At 33.8% G+C, this 17,170-nt stretch overlaps 5 protein-coding genes across 6 annotated transcripts; 3 read left to right on the plus strand and 2 right to left on the minus strand.

Moving 5' to 3' along the window:
- The first annotated feature begins 1,533 nt into the window (after nt 1-1,533).
- On the plus strand, nt 1,534-5,288 carry LOC148179272 (facilitated trehalose transporter Tret1-like). Its single transcript, XM_088050602.1, has 3 exons — nt 1,534-1,776; nt 1,832-1,913; nt 1,997-5,288. The coding sequence occupies exons 1-3, from the start codon at nt 1,693-1,695 to the stop codon at nt 3,316-3,318; spliced, it is 1,488 nt and encodes a 495-aa protein (XP_087906728.1). The 5' UTR covers nt 1,534-1,692; the 3' UTR covers nt 3,319-5,288.
- LOC148179273 (mucolipin-3-like) lies at nt 5,289-7,393 on the minus strand. The gene has a single exon (XM_088050601.1). It carries the CDS (start codon nt 7,257-7,259, stop codon nt 5,442-5,444), a length of 1,818 nt encoding a protein of 605 aa, XP_087906727.1. The 5' UTR covers nt 7,260-7,393; the 3' UTR covers nt 5,289-5,441.
- Nucleotides 7,394-7,592: 199 nt separating this feature from the next.
- Nucleotides 7,593-9,474, plus strand: LOC148179274 (lipid droplet-regulating VLDL assembly factor AUP1-like). The gene is made up of 5 exons (XM_088050603.1): nt 7,593-7,908; nt 7,959-8,247; nt 8,301-8,717; nt 8,764-8,944; nt 8,993-9,474. The coding sequence occupies exons 1-5, from the start codon at nt 7,865-7,867 to the stop codon at nt 9,289-9,291; spliced, it is 1,230 nt and encodes a 409-aa protein (XP_087906729.1). The 5' UTR covers nt 7,593-7,864; the 3' UTR covers nt 9,292-9,474.
- A 771-nt stretch (nt 9,475-10,245) lies between these two features.
- Nucleotides 10,246-16,746, plus strand: LOC148179275 (short-chain dehydrogenase/reductase family 16C member 6-like). 2 transcript variants are annotated; one of them, XM_088030814.1, is made up of 6 exons: nt 10,246-10,550; nt 15,167-15,289; nt 15,339-15,489; nt 15,540-15,694; nt 15,746-15,923; nt 15,970-16,746. In XM_088030814.1, exons 2-6 carry the CDS (start codon nt 15,279-15,281, stop codon nt 16,408-16,410), a joined length of 936 nt encoding a protein of 311 aa, XP_087886940.1. In that variant the 5' UTR covers nt 10,246-10,550; nt 15,167-15,278; the 3' UTR covers nt 16,411-16,746. The 2 variants fall into 2 exon arrangements, with proteins under 2 accessions (XP_087886940.1, XP_087886942.1); XM_088030816.1 differs by lacking the exon at nt 10,246-10,550 and adding an exon at nt 14,637-14,949.
- On the minus strand, nt 11,557-12,906 carry LOC148179276 (4-vinylanisole receptor-like). Its single transcript, XM_088029520.1, has 5 exons — nt 12,176-12,906; nt 12,018-12,117; nt 11,866-11,970; nt 11,661-11,816; nt 11,557-11,610 (listed from the first exon to the last, which is right to left on the minus strand). The coding sequence occupies exons 1-5, from the start codon at nt 12,904-12,906 to the stop codon at nt 11,557-11,559; spliced, it is 1,146 nt and encodes a 381-aa protein (XP_087885646.1).
- Nucleotides 16,747-17,170: the final 424 nt, after the last annotated feature.

A 17,170-nucleotide genomic window follows, 5' to 3' on the forward strand; every position in this document is an offset into this window, starting at 1 on the left:
TTGCAAACGCCTTTACAGGTCCTGGAAGCACGTGCCGATTGTTTCACCGCAAAAAAAATGACTTTGGAACAGAAAAAGTTTGATGTAATTAATTATGGAGGCAGAAAGATGATTAATGGAAACTAGTTGATGAGGAGTTAAGTGGGTTTTATTATTATAGTAGATATACAAGTGATCTAACCGCCCATAAAACTTTTAATTGTAGTACAACATATTTATTGATTTAACTGTAAAACTTTACGAGTTTCGATTCCTCGCGACAGATTGTAGAGGAGAGTCGACGATAATAGTTTTATTTGTTACTATTAGAGCAAACTTGCTTAATTTACCAACTACCCAGACAGTTTCATTCGCATTGTTAACTTTTATGTAAACCGGATCGGTATAAGCTGTTTTTTGCATTAATTACATTTTTGTATCGAGCTTTCCAACACGCTCGACTCCCTCGTTTTGCTCCGCCAAAAATCCGCAAAGTTCCTACTTATGCAAATTGTATTAATCGACAGTAATTAATTCAACCATGTGTGGATTACAAGTTGACGTACGAAATATAATTAAATCTACTTAACTAATTTGCTATGATAATCCGGCTTAATGGTGCAGAGCTTTTGCCGTAAAGTTTACTTGCAAATTCAATGAATGTACTTATAAGATTTTTCAGACGTTGGTGGGAATTGCACCCATCGACTGATAAAAGGGAAGAGTGGAAAGGCGCTGTAATTAATATAATTTACATATTGATCGACACAATACGCATTGTCATTATCATGTGCTTTGGATAACCATCGTTCGTGCCCGGATAATTAATATTGTCTTCGTTTTAATCATAGATTGAATTTAGGACGGTTCTTCGCCCTCGTGTTATTAATTAGAGGTGACGCGGCGGATTCAGTTCTGGGAATTTTTGCGTAGGCTGAAATTACGAATGTAGTCACGAAACTAAGAAAAAGTTTGAGATTAAGGGCTGTGTTCTACAAATAGACATTAATCGTTTCCATTCTAATTAGGTAAAAAGGGCAAAAGCAAAATATGCACCGAAAATTTTATTGTAAAAATTAGTACATTTTTATACCCACTTAAAGGTTTTCCTTTCTTTTTGTATAACAGACGCATCGTCCGATAATTTCGCAATTGCCTAATCGCATAATGATTGGTTACATGATTCTGATGACATAAATAACTCTTTTGTCATATAACACAAAAAAAAAATTCTCTACATGAAACTCAAACCTGATCCTTCAAAATTACGAAAGAAGAAGGTTCTATTTACTTTTTCTTCGTAATTATCTTTTGTAACCAGATTATCTATAATTAATTAAATAGTTTTGGGTTTAATTAGGCAAAGTTTATCGCTCTGAGTTACGTTTATTATGTTCGCCTTCATAAATTACTATAATAAATCATTAATATTCCTTGTTTTTCATGTCATGAAGGAATTTTAAATACATACATATGTATTTCACAATTTATCTGTTTTATATTTAAAAATACCGCCATGATAACGTACTGTTCTTAGTTATTTACGTCAAACATTGACAGCACATTGACAGATCCACAGGTGGTGGTGGGTGCTGCATTGTTGCAATGTTTTGTTTTGATTATTGTTCAAGTTTCTTTTAAATATTGATTGACAATTAACATACTTATATTTTACGAGTTGTTACACATAATTTTAGTCTTATAGTTTTTAAAATGAGTGAAGACAAGGTTTTGTTGTTACGGGATCCATCTGTTGGAGTCTCTAGCTTTTCAGAGGGTAGAACCTACGACTCAGTGGTAAAGTACACTCACTGATTGAGCTTATTTGGAGATCTAACATTATTCGTTGCAGGAAAACTCCCAAATTCCAGAACATTCAGTACAAACTAATTCCAGCTCCAGGAAGTTGCCCCAGTATGTGGCTGCGATTACTGGTAAAGTCTTTTAAAGTTTTTTTGAAACAAACGTATGAAGACTTGTTGATTCGTTCAAAATCTGAAATTTTTCTTTATTAAAGCGACTTTTTCCGCCCTTTCTGCCGGTGCCGTCCTCGGTTGGACCTCTCCAATCCTCGAAGACCTGGAACACGGTAAATTTCACAACATCTCCGTCAACAGCAACCAAATGGGTTGGATTGGTTCTTTTGTGACTCTTGGTGGAATGTTCATGTGCATACCTACAGGTTTCCTCTGCGACTTAATTGGTAGAAAAAGAACTCTCCTTCTCCTCATAGTTCCTTTTGTTATCGGCTGGTCCTTAATTTTATTCGCCAGAAATATAATAATGATATATTTGGGGCGCCTGTTCACTGGAATGGCCGCAGGCGCTTCGTGCGTGGCAGCCCCATTATACACCGGCGAAATCGCCCAGAAACAAATCCGCGGTACTGTCGGAAGCTACTTTCAATTGATGGTAACCATTGGGATATTCCTGGCGTATTTCTCCGGGAAATTTTTGAGTGCTTTTGACTACACGATATTTTGTTCCTCTCTTCCTTTTCTTTTTGTCGCGACATTTGCATTTCAACCAGAAACTCCCGCTTATTGTTTAAGAAAAGGTCGCTACGAAGACGCGTTAAAGTCGCTGATTAGATTAAGGGGGCCTTGTCACAACAACGAAGCCGAGCTGGCCGAGATTGAGAGTGCAATCAAAGAAAGTCTAGAAAGTACGATTTCTGTATCACAGACTTTGCGAAAGAGAGCGAACGTTAAGGGTCTCATCATTGCTTTCGCTTTGATGTTTTTCCAACAGTTTAGTGGTATAAACGCGGTGATTTTGTACACGAGCGATATTTTCTCTTCAGCTGGAGTCAATCTCGACGCAAAAACTGCTGCAATTATCGTGGGGGCCTTCCAAGCAGTGGCTACCTTCATTTCATCTTTAGCCATCGACAGATTGGGTCGTAAAATTTTACTTTTTGTATCGTCTCTAGTCATGGCTCTTTCTAGTTTCTTCTTGGCTATTTTCTTTACGTTGAAGACGCGCTCTTCTATAGACCCAGTGGTTTTGAACGAAATTGGTTTTATTCCCATCGTGTCTTTATGCCTTTTCGTTGTGGTCTTCTCCATTGGTTTGGGACCAATTCCTTGGATCATTCCATCGGAGATTTTTACGGCGGAAGTCAAAAGTATTGCGAGTTCGGGTGCTGGAACTTTCAATTGGTTTCTAGCTTTCCTAGTCACGAAATTCTATCTACAAGTCAATGAATTTGTCGGACAAGATTCCACTTTTTACGCGTTTTCTGTGATGTCAGTTTTGGGGGCACTTTTCGTTTATTGGGTTGTGCCAGAAACGAAAGGAAAGACTGTTGAGGAAGTCCAGGCCGAACTTGAAGGCTAAATTCTACTAAACAATTAACTAATGCATGTGTTTGTACTAGCAAGTACTTAATGTGGTGCTAAAACGTCTCGAAATGTGCGCATTTATTATACTGCCTAACAAAAGGCCAATTATGACTAATCAGCTCATGTTGAACTTTTTACTTAAATTTAATGACGTCTTTATTTCAAAAGCGACTCTAACGCGGGAATAATAAAGCTAATTACTACACCCTTGTTTTCTGTACCTTGTCTACTTATTATCATTATTATTTCTAACTCTCGTGGTTAAGTAAAAGGGACTCAGATGTTCCAATTTTGGTGCAAATTGCATGATGCTCTGCGGAGAGTTTAACAGCTTTGGTATTGCCATCTGGGAGAATATATTAAATATTTTATAGAATTACGTGCCTTGGAGTTTTTCTATTTCTATGTAACATCTTGATGTCCTCAAAAGATGAATCGATTGTTTATTAAATACATGTCATAATAATTACGTGATTCACTGATTCAGTGGCTTTTAGACGCCTACTGGAATTTGGCAATAGAAAAGATGCATCTCTTTTTTCTCCACGTTCAAAGGTCAAAGTTGGCGCTGTTATGTTTTTTAATTTGATTGTCTTGTTTATCTGAATACCGAGAAATTGTTTATTACTTGTTTTTTTATTAAAAACAGGTTCACATATGAATACAAATTGATTCACGAATCTCATTTAGTAGCTTGTGTTCTGCAACAACATTTCTTTCCCATAAATTGCATGCAGAAAGACGGAACTTGCTTTAGCAATGTCGTTTTTGCACAACTTTTTATCTATAATGTTTTTATTTTGTGAGTCAAACTGACTGCATTTGCTGATAACATTTTATTTTATGTATCAATATTTCAATGTCAATTTTAAAATTCAAATAAAATGTTTATTGATATAATTCAACACAACATAAATTACATAGTATACACATATTCAGAAGGCTTTAACATTATTTTCTCATGGAAAATTCATACAGGGTGTCCCAGAACTCGCGCCCCAGAGAGCAAGGGAGGGTGCCGACAACAATACAGATGCTAAATTTCAAAACAAAAATTGACTAAGTTTAATAGTATTCAAGAACTGATAAAAAGTTAACCAATCCCGAAAGCTTATTCGAGAATAAGAGTAAAAGGCCATCCCAATTTCCTAGGCAACAAGAGTCTAATGTTTAACTGACCAATGGATGATAGTGTGTGTCCATAGTTACCAATTTTCAAATTCCGTTCAGCTTCGGGATTGGCTACAGGTTTTTTGTCTTATCTCGGTTATTTTTTGAGTTAAAAAATTATGGTTTCAAATATTTGGTTCAGAATTGTTGCCTCCATAAGCCCTTTCTCTCTGGGGCGCGAGTTCTGGGACACTCTGTATAATGGGACTCGACCATGGCCGCTTTTGAACTAAACCATTTTGTTATAATTTGTAATAAATTATAAGGTAATTTTATTTAGGATATTTCTACAAATTTCGTTCCTACTTTATACAAAGTAAGCAACACTAAAATGAAACAAAATTGTTTTATGTTGTTTGTTCTACAAAGCGATAACTTTTACTGTGCATTGTTTGGATGCCTCGTTATGCATTGTGTTATTTTTTACCAGTTATGAATGTTATGATAAATCTAAATTGCAGCCCAAAAAAGTTTGCGCTGCGGAACCGTGTCTTTGATTTGATGCTCTTGCACTAGTTGACATCTTGGTTTTGTGTGCATTTTTAGTAGTTGTTATATTTTGGTTTAAATTGCCATAATCTGAGATGTTAAAGTTTTATAGTGCAATTTCCGCGACCTCACTTTTGCAATGGAAAAGTGTCACGTTCAAATGTCGGGATGATTTTGTTTTATGTATTATGCGGACATTTGCGGCCTAGACTGATAAAGATGTTATTGTCATTGTAATCAAAGCGTAAATTATACGCCACTCGTCCGCTCAATTTTTTTTAAGTAAAGGATCAAATTGAGACATCATTTAGGTAAAATACATATTTATAGACACTAAGATACAGTTAAAGCTTGTTCTTTGTGTACAATTTATCTAGTCAATATATTTATCTATGTTTCCTGTACAAAACATTGAGTCTATGTATAAATAAAATATGTACAAAAAGTTGTTTTTTACTTTCAAACCGGAATGGACCCCCTTGAGCCCCTGTTGGAGTCCTCAGTCGCCAAGCTCCCTCGTGACAGCGATGAATAAGACTTATGTAGCCTACTACAGGTGCAACAACATAAATCTTTCATCAGTCCACCGAGACTCTCATTGGAAGCACTCCTGAAGATACCACTGCAGACATCGTCAAAACTGGTTTCTCCAATGAACGTCTGGAGATCACTTCGAGGGAAACCCTCAGTGTAGTACACTTTGATGGTATCATAAGCGTCCATAATCACAGATATAAATAAACTTAAAATTATATAAATGTACAAACTGATGAAAGCGTATAAGTAGATCCGACTGAACCACCACAACATAGTGGATTTACTGGACATGATGGAAAAAGTGGCAAACATGTCATCACCATTGATCAACGAAAAAAGACATTCAGATGTTGTGGATAACGAGCGGAATTTCAGATGATATGGTCCGAAAATGAGCCATCCTGAGAAAGTAAAACCGGCGTAGATCAGTAGGGCGCAGAGTAGGAACCTGGCGACTTGCGGTGCCGCCTTTTCCAGAGTCAAAATCACCACGTTGTAGTTTTTGAAGAAAGTCAAGTATCTCAGAACCCCAAACCATACCAGCATGTTGCCCAGACCTAGGAATAAACTACAAACGTTCCACTGGTCGCTCGTAAATTCTTCTCGTTCGATTTGTTCTTTGATGGAGGATCCAACCATGATGAGCACATCGTTGATAATGATCATGATGTACCATAAGTTCAAGAATTTGTTTTTATCTGCTGGGGTTAAAGGATGCCCTTTATTCGCGATGAAGAATGCATTTGTGATATTTTTGAGCTGATGGGCCCGCCAAACTGCTCGACTGCATAAAACGAACGATAGAACGCAGATAATAATGACGAGGTAATTGAGGATACTCTGTAATAAAGAATCGATTTCATCATCGGTAACGTATTGGACGTCACCTTTACACATCAGGCGTACAGGTTGTGCATCCAACCACAACAGCATTTGACCGTCGTGGTCTTCGTTATCAAAATTAATACTAATGTCGAAACGGTAACAATTCGGGGGTGAGATCCTACCGGCGGTTTTAAAATTGACAGTTTTTAGGGAGAATAGTAATTGTGCTTTGACTAGAGCTGAGAAATTGATGTCGAGATTCTTCAGGTATTCCCGGGAGTTAAGTGCATGTTCTGCAGGTGTCTCATTACGAGAAATGTTCAGACATGTTTCTACAATTTCCGCGTCAAAAACGTAAGATTCATTAAACCCAAAAATGATCCCTTTTTTGTATTTGGACATACATAGCACCATGTCAGTCATTGTATTGTCTTCATTGGCATAAGAGTAAGAGCCCACGGCCTGACTCAAATTCGCATAGCTGTTATAAGCGTAGTCAATGGTGGCATAAAAGTCGTCCGCTTTGTATACAGCGAGAGGCCCAGTCGCTGGAGGATACGCACTAACTTCTCTACTCGAGTCCCAGCCCTTCAAGAACAAATGCGAGAAAGAAATCCTATTATCCCACGTATAATTCACGTGGTTATATCGATTATAAGCGAACAAACACAGCTGCATTGTCACTAAGATAATCTTGATCAGCTGCACTGTGAATTTGTACGGGAAGCGTTTCTTGGCTTGCCATTTTTCGATGGGGTTCATAAAAAAGAATTGGAGCTTTCGACGCATTTTTTCTTCAGTTAGGTGATTCCTGGATCCGTGACAGGAGGGCTGGTGGGTGATGGCGCAGCGCTCCTCGTCACTAGCACACACGGAAACGTGGCATTCTGGGGAGTTGCCCTCCATGCTTTCCATTTTTATTAAAGTCACTTTCACGGCATAAAGTTACATACACTTGCTGACAATGACGGGATTTAACCTAATTTCATGACACTTGACATTGACAATCAGTTGTCATGTGAACAATGCTTCGCATCTGCGCATGCGCTTGGGAAATTATTATCAAACTCTTTGTTCAAATTATTTGTTTAAAAAATAGGAAAGTTGCCGTCTGGGTCGTATTCTAAAGAGTTCAAGTACCTCCAAGTGATAACTGGGTTTATTTTTATTAATGACAAAATGATTTGTGTACTGTGGATAGGTTTCAAACAGTGGCGCAACATGATTAAATGTTTTTTGTGGCTTTTATAAAAAAGTACGACCTACAAAAACGTTCAGAAACATGGATTATGAATTGTACGCAGTTCTTATCGGAAATTTCGTTTATTATTAAATTTCTATTATCGCCGTTAATGTTCAAGACTACCCTACCCCCCCAAAATCAATAGAAAATTTTCGCTGCTGCGCTACTGTACACACAATATCACCACACGTCAAACGTCAGTGACGTCACTAAACCTAACCTTCTGTTATGTTATTTTGCATAAAAACGTAACATATTATTTTTTTGTTATGTGAAAATGTCAAGTAATATCGAAATCAAACATCTCTTCAAAAATAAAAGGTAATTCCGGAGCTTGGCGCGTTCAAAAACCGGTCATGTCTGTTTTCTAGGATTTCTGAGAATGAGTTGAAACTTTTGTGTTTGGTGCTTTACTTACCAGTTGGAATAGTCCTATTTATTTTAAGAACAATATTAGCTCTGAGTGTCATTTTCATAGGATGTACTCTGTCAGACATTCGGATTATCCAGAAAATAGTGAACAAAGTTGCTTGTCTAACTCTAGGTATAACTGTAACAGTAGAGAATCCTGAGCAGAAAGAGAATGTAGAGGTGTATATTAGCAATAACTTGTCCATTTTTGACAATTTAGTTGTTCATACAGCCACGGGATCCGTCTCAGTAAGTTTCCGCTTTAGAAGGTTTTTCCATTTTGACATGTTTTTTTATTGTAGCCAGGAGCTCAAATGCACCCAGCACTCTCGTGCGGCTTAGGACTCCACCACTTTGGTAGTCAAACCAATCTGGATACATTCAAGAAGAACATAACAGATTTCCTAGCCAGCCAACAAATCCCTATACATTTCACTCCTGAAGAGAAGATCACTAATGGAAAAGCACTTCTAAAATTTAAAACTTACCCATTCTCTATAGCAAACAAAGTACAACCCATTTGTATTACCATAGAGCGACCTTTTCTAGACCTGTCAGTTACTACCTTAGGGTCCACTTATTGGACTGATGTTCTATTTTACATGTTTTCGCCACTAACAAACTACAAGTTGAAATTCCTGCCTCTTCTTGAGCGCAAAAGTTTGGGAGAAGCAGAATTCTCCGAGATCGTCCGCCAAAACATTGCGGCAACCCTCAAAGTAAAGTTTCTTTTAATGGAAAAACATTTTACCAATGGTTTTCTAGGTGGAAACCTCCGATTTTACAGCATCTGATCTTGTAGAGTGGGAAAAACGCCAAGTGGTGGAGCAACAGAGGGCACCCGCAATCTCAAGAGCTACTGTAGATGGTGAACTTAGAAGAATGGCCACACAAGTAAAAGAAGTACTGCCACATGTGCCATTAAATGCAATTTACAAAGATTTGAGTAAGTTTAGATTTTGGAACTTGAGGGTGGTCAGTGTTTATTTTGTAGATAAAACACGAAATGTTGATACGACCATAACGAACATCTTAGAAGGTCGTGTGCATTTTATCCCAGAACAGATCAATTCAACCTCCATGAATCCACAGCCTTCCACTTCTGTCACATCTAGTACTAAAGTCACACCTTCTACGTCTGCAAATGATAGGGATTTATTCAACACCGCCGCTTCGAGTTTTGCCAAATCTGCACAAGAGAGAAATAAATCGTTTCAAGAGAGGAAAGAACAACTCATTGCCAATGCTAGGAGACGATATATTGAGAAAAATAACTTAAATATACCGTTTTAGGGTTGTTATTTTGATATACAGTTTGTAGAAGCTAAGTTTATAGCACTCAATTTTTATGCACTTGGAACAAATTTTAGTTTTAAAATTCAATTATGTTGCGGTTTCTTCCTACTTAAATTGTATATAACGCTGACTTGATATTTATTTTTTGGTTGCAATAAAGTTTTCAGAATTAAAAATAAATTTTTTATTTCCTGTTACTTATTTTTTGCACATTTGCATTTGCATGCATTGAAGAGAGCAAAAAGTGCAGTGGGTAATATTTAATTTTATTATTGATTTATTGATTTCACAATACGTCAGAGTTAGCCCAACAAGACAACAAGTATTTATGTTATTTAAAGTATGTAAAAACTATTAATAATGCTGCCTTTAGAAGCCGTAGGGAATTTATATAACTTTCATTATTTTTGGCTGCTGGATGACGCAAGTGTTTCTTCATACAAAAACGCGCCGGTTTTTGTCCCAAAATGTTATATTTTGTTTACAAAAACACAAATAATTAGGTATTCTAATCTTACTAAAATTTTTTGCTAATACGTAATAAAACTTAAGAAAATCTCAATATCCATTGTCTTTGTTTGTTATTGATCTAAATAGAATTCTTTATTAAGCGAGAAATTAAATACTTACGAAGTTGCTTTTTCATGATTATACATCGCGGAATAACTTTTGAATAATTAAGGAAGATAAGACTTGAATTCTTATTAACTGCAAAATAAGTCAATACAAAACATGAAATATGTAGTAATTCGTTATTTTTGTACTCATTGTTGACGTAACTAATATTTAGTCTCGATTATGTTCATTAATTGAGGCTTATGCATTTTTTTGATAAAAAATTGAGCTAGAATTATATGTAAATTTATTTTATTATGTATTTATTAATATAAATATACAGCCGAGTTCACATAAATCCCGACAAGTGACAGTTTGAATTTGTGTTTCGTTGTAAAACAGACTTTTGGTGACAGTAGAAAGGTGTCAAAATTGATGTTTTAACCAATGTTTTAACATGAGTCAAATCAGTAATTGAGCTAAATGCTATGTGCCTTTGTTGTAAGCAATCCAATTTGTAAATAAAAATTTGGTCCTTATTGAATTGGGACTGTGAGAGGACCGAACAACAAGCAGTAAAACTTGATGTTGTCTAAATTTGTAGTACCTAAATCATAAATAAATGCAAGACTAGAATAATTTTTGTTGTTCCTGACACTTCGGCTAATTGTCAACCTTCAATAAAGTCATTTTTACATCAGGTAATCTATACAAATTTGACACAACGTGAAAGTTAGGTTAGAGCAAAAAATTGGGGGAATAGAAAAGCCGAAATTTTATTTAAGGACAAACAATAATTTTTCAATATTTTATATTAAAATTTCGTGTTTTCGCTAATTTTCGGAAAACAAGAATGAAATTTGGAGGCGTCACTTTTCATACGTTTATCTGAAAATTTCTAATATTATATTTAGATTAAAACAATTTCGTCCTATAATTATTCCTCATTTATTTTGAATACCGCATTTGAAAGACATAATTTGTGAAAATTGTGGAGCTTTATGGCAAATTTGAGAGGATTTATGTATTGAATTGCATCATGAACGGTCTTTGGGTGTCAAGTACTCGTTTATGTTCAATCCAATGCATAAATGTTCTCAAATTTACCGTAGAGCTGCACAATTTTTACAAATTATGACCTTGAAATGTGGCATTCAAAATAAATGAAGAGTAGAAATAATCATCAAAAAAAATGTATGCATTATTTTATTTATAATATACAATCATATAAAAGCGGTATAACTATAGTGATTTGAAATAAAATAAGTAAAGTGGTTTATAACTTACTAGTGAGTGAGAATTAAACAGCAACTATACCTACTACGTGGCCAAATTTATATTTGGATCTGTTATTAAGTATCATTGCTATTGGATGAAAATTGCAACGTGTGTTGGATAAATCGTTGTATGACATTTGTGAGTTATTAGATATTACATACTTGTTATAAACCTTCTTGGCAAGTCTCGTAATTTGACTAGGTATAAGTATTTCTCGAAGGTAATATGTAAAAGAACCTGCTTGTACCACAAATAAGTATCTCCAAAAATTAAACAAATAATACATAATTATTAAATGCTGTTTAAATTTGTATAACTTAACCTAGCAGCAAGTTTGTATAAATGCCTTAAACGATACACTAAAGCGATTGATTCAGCGCATCCACCAATTTTAAAAGGTGTAACTATGCAATTTTTAGTGCTGTTATTTTAGGAATTCACTTGTTGCAAAAGTGCAAAGTAAGACCACGCAGTTTTCAAAATCTAAAAAACAAATATTGTTTTATTTTCACTTCTTTTTTTAGAAGAAATACCTTCATAAAAGACTCCAGAGACAGAAAAAATACGTTATGTGCAGATATTCTTAAGGGTTTTTGTGCCTTTAAAATAAAGAAAAGGATGTTTTTTCTTGTTTTCTGAGAAAAACTAGGCCAGTTGCTTTCATAGATGGCGTATGGCACCATTTGGCTCTAAAAATATATTTACGATTAAATTAAAAAAATTGTGATGTTAGCTTACCTTGACTTCCACTTCGTCACCGAACCAACAAAACATGAAAATTTCCGATACGGATGCAAGTCCAAAAGCCAAAAGAGACAAAAATTCTGTGGTGAATGGGGTCATCTGAAATGCTTTCTTAGTCGTAATGTTTTAATACAAAACTTACTTACTAGTGTGAGTTGAAACAAAGTAATTGCTGCTGTGGTGGAACTAAGACAAAATTGCAAGAATATAATCCAATTTAAAAAGTGATTTACTTTTTCGGCAAAGCTAAAACAATTACAACAATTATTTAGTCATTTATATCCAAATTTTTCCATTTGCTCACCTTAAAATTAGCCAATGATGTTTAACGCACCTGACAAAATTCTTATGAAAATTTTTGCTTACATGAAGTTTTTTTAAGTTATCACATAAAATATCGAACTGACTTGAAATGTATATAAGCAAAGCAACGATAAAAGTATCCACATTAATATGAGTGAAACACGTGTATGTATAGCTCAAAACTTGATGAACGTAAGTTATCTCATACAGAGGCGAGATTGTAGCATTATATGGGTACCACATTAAAAATGGTAGTTTCTTTTCATCACTTGATTTATCCAGCAATGGGAAAATGGCCCAAAACACATTTGCGCTACAGCCCGTCCCCATGAATGTTCTGAAAATCAGCTTCCAAAAATCTAAGTTTCGACTAATCAGAGAAATTTGTTTGATGCCTCGAGGCTGAAATAAATCGTTATTTAACATCTCCATTAGTTGTTTAAGAATCGCCATATTCTTCACCATGAAATAAATTTTGAGAAGAAAGATCACTTGTGTGGAGACGATGTAGATTGTACCAGTAAATGCGATGAGGTCGTCGAAAATGAAAAAGATGTTGATGATTTCAGAAAGGAATCCAAATATTACAAAAATTAAGACGAGAAGTGTGGTGCGTAGGGTATAAAAATTCAAATTGTAGGAGCCGTTTTTTTGTGGCCAGAAACCGGAGATTTGCAGAAACAGAATGTTAAGCTTGATGGTTATTTTCCAGCAGAATTTTTGTGATTTCATTTCTACAAAAAATATTGGTTACTGTTTCACAAGGGACCATTGGCGTTGTTCTAACTTCTGAAGGGGAGCAAATATTTAAAATTTATCGTTTAGTTGTTAAACTAGTCTACTTATTATCTTTGGGGATTCGTTATAATTATCGTATTAAAATTTAAAATTTTGATGACATCCGATGAATTGCTAGAAAACTGTACCTGCTTATTAGATTTTTATTTTCGTTCATAATTTTTAAAGTAATTAGTATTTACAGCAATAAATTAATCATGTTTCTAAACTCTCAATTCTTTAAAAATAAGCTATGTTTAACAAGTAGTGTTTGTGTTAAAGTTTAGTTTGCTTAAAATGCTCAAAACGTTAAGAAATATTAAATAATAGCACTACGAAAATACAAAAACCGTTGTTTTTAGTTTTTTTCTTAAAAATTTTGAAACATGAAAATGAACAAACAGATTTAAAGTAATTTAGAGATAAACTCAAATCATATCTAAGCATCCAAAAAGGTGTGAAGTATGGTCGAATTATGGATTTTAATTTATATGTTTACATACCTTGACTGCTTTTTTGGGTATCCAACATAATCACAACACTTCACTTTAATTTGTATTATCAAAGACTTTCTTCAAGCCAATAAGCCAAGTGCACTTTTCTACTTCTGCGCAAAATATGAAAGACAGTTGCTGTTTCTAACCCTCTCAACTTAATGCATTATGCAATTAGTCGTTTTCTGTCTTTTTTCGTTTATTTTTGAGTTTTTGAGCTTCAAATTTTAATACTAGCTGGTTCAATTTTGTTGCTAATTTTAGATCTTTATTTTAACTACAATTGTTAGTTTTTAAACTCGTTAATAACACATAAATAAGTATAGACCTTTCTTATTGGAGAAATAATTACTGCTTTCCTTTCATCCAATGATATTGACGCCCAACAGTTTCGATTTTAGAATTGCAAGTCCAGGAAGTTAGTATGTTAATAATTAAGTGTGTAATTGTCGACAGAAGTTTGTTTGAATGTAAGCCACACCAGTTATTTGTAATTATTATCAGTACATCAGTTCCTCAAATTGTAATTTTTATTTTAAAGGTTTTTTTTTTATTTTGAAACTGATTCTGGATGCACCGTGATTCCTAAGCCCTGTAATTTATTTATTTTTGGGTAGGTTTATATTAATTTCAACACAGAATCGAATGCAAGTTTCTAAAAGATGGAAAAATCAAAACACGAATTTTTTTGCATAAATATAGACGTAAATCAATAACAGAAAACAAATTTAAAATAAATTAATTCAGAACAAATTTGGACTTCAGTTTATACTTTTAGTCATTTTAAGGGAGTAAATTATTATTTAATTATGTAAGTATATTTGCATCCATGAATATGGTAGCTAGGTCAAAACCAGTGAATGTACTAAATTTTTTGCTTCTTGCCTTGAAAGTACGTAAAAATAAACATTAAAAATGACTGGAAAAGTCCAATCTAGACAAAATTATTTTATCAATCTGTACTGCGATACTAGAAATTTTGGTAGATAAGAGTATGTATGTATAATATACTTATAAAATTCATAAATATAAAAAATACCATAAATTTGATGCAAAGAAAATATACCAACAAAAACTCAGCAACCTTGAAACACTTTGGTTTTAACCTAGACATCAACGATTGATAATAATGAGAAGCAATTAAATGAAGCCTATGAAGAAATGTTAATTTTAAATCAACCTTGAACAGTAAACTGTTTATTTCATTAATAAAATTTTGAGACTTGTATTTGTTTTTTTACATATCTTTGATTTGATTCGATTTAAATTAATTTTAGAACTTCAAAGTAATAAAAAGTTTACCCAGTCATGTTCATTCCAAATCTAAATTTTAAATCGCGACAATACAAATAACATTATTCGAAAAAAATCTCCTTGAACTTGTAACAAAGCAATTTCAACACTGACCACACGCTAAGTTTAAACGAAAATTCATTTTAATAACTTGCTACATAAAATTTGAGCAAACTTACAGATTTTTGATCAATATTTTGTTTATACAAGGGTAAGTAATACAAGGTAATATATACACCTATAATATATATACCTATACAATAGGTACAAGAGTAATATTTGTTGTAATGATAACTTACACATTCTAATACTCCTATTACATTACAATTTTAGTCAAATTTATTCAATAATTGAATACGAAACGTCATCTAAAATATATTTTTTAAAACATTGGATCTCAGGATTTCACCTCCGTGTTATAATTTCAGTGTCCTTTACCTCGAATTTTTTCGCCCAAACTGGTTACATACACATGCTTAGTGTTACCCTGAGAAGACTTCAGTATCGTCAGAAAGTTCTTCAGGCTTAGAGTTTTTTACAATGACTGACTTGTAAGTATGGTTTTGAAAAACAAATTCCAATTTTTATAATTATTGTTAGCAAAGAAGATGCAAACATCATACTGGCTCTTGGACAACTAGTTTTAGACTTCATCATCGTTATTTTCAAAGTAGTGTATTTTATTCTTCTAAATGCTGTTCATCTGGTTGTACCCCAAAGGCAAAAATCTGTGAAAGATGAAATTGTTTTGGTGAGTAATAAATTTATTTACTGAATGTTGTCAATGATCTCAAATTAAAGATAACAGGTGGTGGACATGGAATCGGAAAAGAATTGGCTTTTTTGTATGCTTCTAAAGGTGCAACTGTGGTTATTTGGGATATTAATGAAAAATTGGGCAATCAAACCGTTGAAGAAATTGCCAGGAAAGGATATCCCCAAGCCCATTTCTTCTGGTACGAAAATATACCTACCTATCTATCAGTGATTAAAAGTGTGTGTTCTAGTTGTGATGTTTCTAACCGCGATACTGTCTTAAGTGTGGGTAAAAAAGTTGAAGAAAAGGTTGGAAATGTTACCATTCTTGTTAACAATGCTGGGATTCTAGCAACACGTCCATTTCTTGACCACACACCACTCGAAATCGAAAGAACTATAAATATTAACATCTTGGCGCACTTTTGGGTGAGGACATCTCTTCTCAGACACAAAATTATTCGTACTTTTTTAGACCCTTGAAGCTTTTCTTCCCAGTATGAAAAAACACAACCATGGTCACGTTGTAGCTATTGCATCAACAGCTGGGCTATTCGGAGTCTCAAATATGGTATCATATTCTTGCTCAAAGTTTGCTGTGAAGGGGCTAATGGACTCGGTGTATGAAGAATGTAGAAAAATCAAGAATAACAGAATAAAATTTACCACGATTTATCCATTTTTTGTGGATACTGGCTTTTGCAAGACATGGACGAGTAAGTTTAAGATTCTTGCGCCCGTTATACCAACTAAAGATGCAGCTAGAAAAATTGTGAAGGCGCAAAGATTGGATTTTAAAGAAATTAGTATTCCGCGACATCTGATTTTATCGAGTCTTATTTATCGACTGCTCCCTGAAAAAGCACAGAATTATGTAACGGATTTTGCTTCAATTACAGTAGATTCAGATATTTAAATGAAGATCTATTTGTAGGAACTTAAATGATCTCAGTAAGAATATTCTTTTTGCTAGCGCTTTGCTCGAAAAAATGTGTTATTGTAAAAAAACAGGAATTTAAATGCATTAGTGATACCTATGGATATTATGTGCTTGATTATATCTGAATTTATATCGTGATTTTATGGCAAACCACTAAGTTTAACTATTAAGAATAAAAACTTTCTTGTTTGACTGGTCTAGACGTAGGAAAAAACACTGAATGCATTATTGCAATACTTTGTAATGTCATTGTAAAATGTATTTGCTAAATTAGTATTAGTGTATTAATTGATATAAATTAGGATGATTTTACTGTTTCATACAATTAAAAATATTGACAATTAATTTATTTATGTATTTATTAAAAGAATAACTTTGTCGAACATATTTATTTATTTCAATTTTATTGTTTTTATTGATCAGACAATTCTTCATCCTCAACTGCAAGTATCTTCAAAAAAGTCGGTAAGTACATACAATTCAGTCTAATAAATTCAAAGATTAAATCTGCATTGGATTCAAGCAGTGGCTATCAACTTATCAATCTTATCATATATTCTTTGTATAAATGGTTGTCAACTTAGTTTAACACAACTAATGCGTGTATAAAAAAAACTTTTTCTTTACAAAATACATATATACAAATACAAAAATTTTCGAATATGAAAATCACATTTTTTTTTTAGATTTTTCAAAGGAGAAAATTTAAATTACTCACTGTTCAAAACTTTGGCTT

This window comes from Gnatocerus cornutus, chromosome 2 (genome assembly GCF_029298725.1).
Source record: "Gnatocerus cornutus isolate USDA-ARS CGAHR chromosome 2, icGnaCorn1.1, whole genome shotgun sequence".
Taxonomy (NCBI): domain Eukaryota; kingdom Metazoa; phylum Arthropoda; class Insecta; order Coleoptera; family Tenebrionidae; genus Gnatocerus; species Gnatocerus cornutus.

What these genes read in the sequence shown, in the direction of transcription:
- LOC148179272 (XM_088050602.1), top strand. Translation starts at nt 1,693, where the DNA reads ATGAGTGAAGACAAGGTTTTGTTGTTACGGGATCCATCTGTTGGAGTC. An exon ending in GTAGAACCTACGACTCAGTG is followed by an intron (nt 1,777 to 1,831) that starts GTAAAGTACACT and finishes TATTCGTTGCAG; the next exon opens with GAAAACTCCCAAATTCCAGA. An exon ending in GTATGTGGCTGCGATTACTG is followed by an intron (nt 1,914 to 1,996) that starts GTAAAGTCTTTT and finishes TCTTTATTAAAG; the next exon opens with CGACTTTTTCCGCCCTTTCT.
- LOC148179273 (XM_088050601.1), bottom strand. Translation starts at nt 7,259, where the DNA reads ATGGAAAGCATGGAGGGCAACTCCCCAGAATGCCACGTTTCCGTGTGT.
- LOC148179274 (XM_088050603.1), top strand. Translation starts at nt 7,865, where the DNA reads ATGTCAAGTAATATCGAAATCAAACATCTCTTCAAAAATAAAAG. An exon ending in CATCTCTTCAAAAATAAAAG is followed by an intron (nt 7,909 to 7,958) that starts GTAATTCCGGAG and finishes TCTGTTTTCTAG; the next exon opens with GATTTCTGAGAATGAGTTGA. An exon ending in CAGCCACGGGATCCGTCTCA is followed by an intron (nt 8,248 to 8,300) that starts GTAAGTTTCCGC and finishes TTTTTATTGTAG; the next exon opens with CCAGGAGCTCAAATGCACCC.
- LOC148179276 (XM_088029520.1), bottom strand. Translation starts at nt 12,906, where the DNA reads ATGAAATCACAAAAATTCTGCTGGAAAATAACCATCAAGCTTAACATT. An exon ending in CATCATTGGCTAATTTTAAG is followed by an intron (nt 12,118 to 12,175) that starts GTGAGCAAATGG and finishes TAATTGTTTTAG; the next exon opens with CTTTGCCGAAAAAGTAAATC. An exon ending in GTGACGAAGTGGAAGTCAAG is followed by an intron (nt 11,817 to 11,865) that starts GTAAGCTAACAT and finishes ATATATTTTTAG; the next exon opens with AGCCAAATGGTGCCATACGC.
- LOC148179275 (XM_088030814.1), top strand. An exon ending in CCCCAAGCCCATTTCTTCTG is followed by an intron (nt 15,695 to 15,745) that starts GTACGAAAATAT and finishes TGTGTGTTCTAG; the next exon opens with TTGTGATGTTTCTAACCGCG. An exon ending in ACATCTTGGCGCACTTTTGG is followed by an intron (nt 15,924 to 15,969) that starts GTGAGGACATCT and finishes GTACTTTTTTAG; the next exon opens with ACCCTTGAAGCTTTTCTTCC.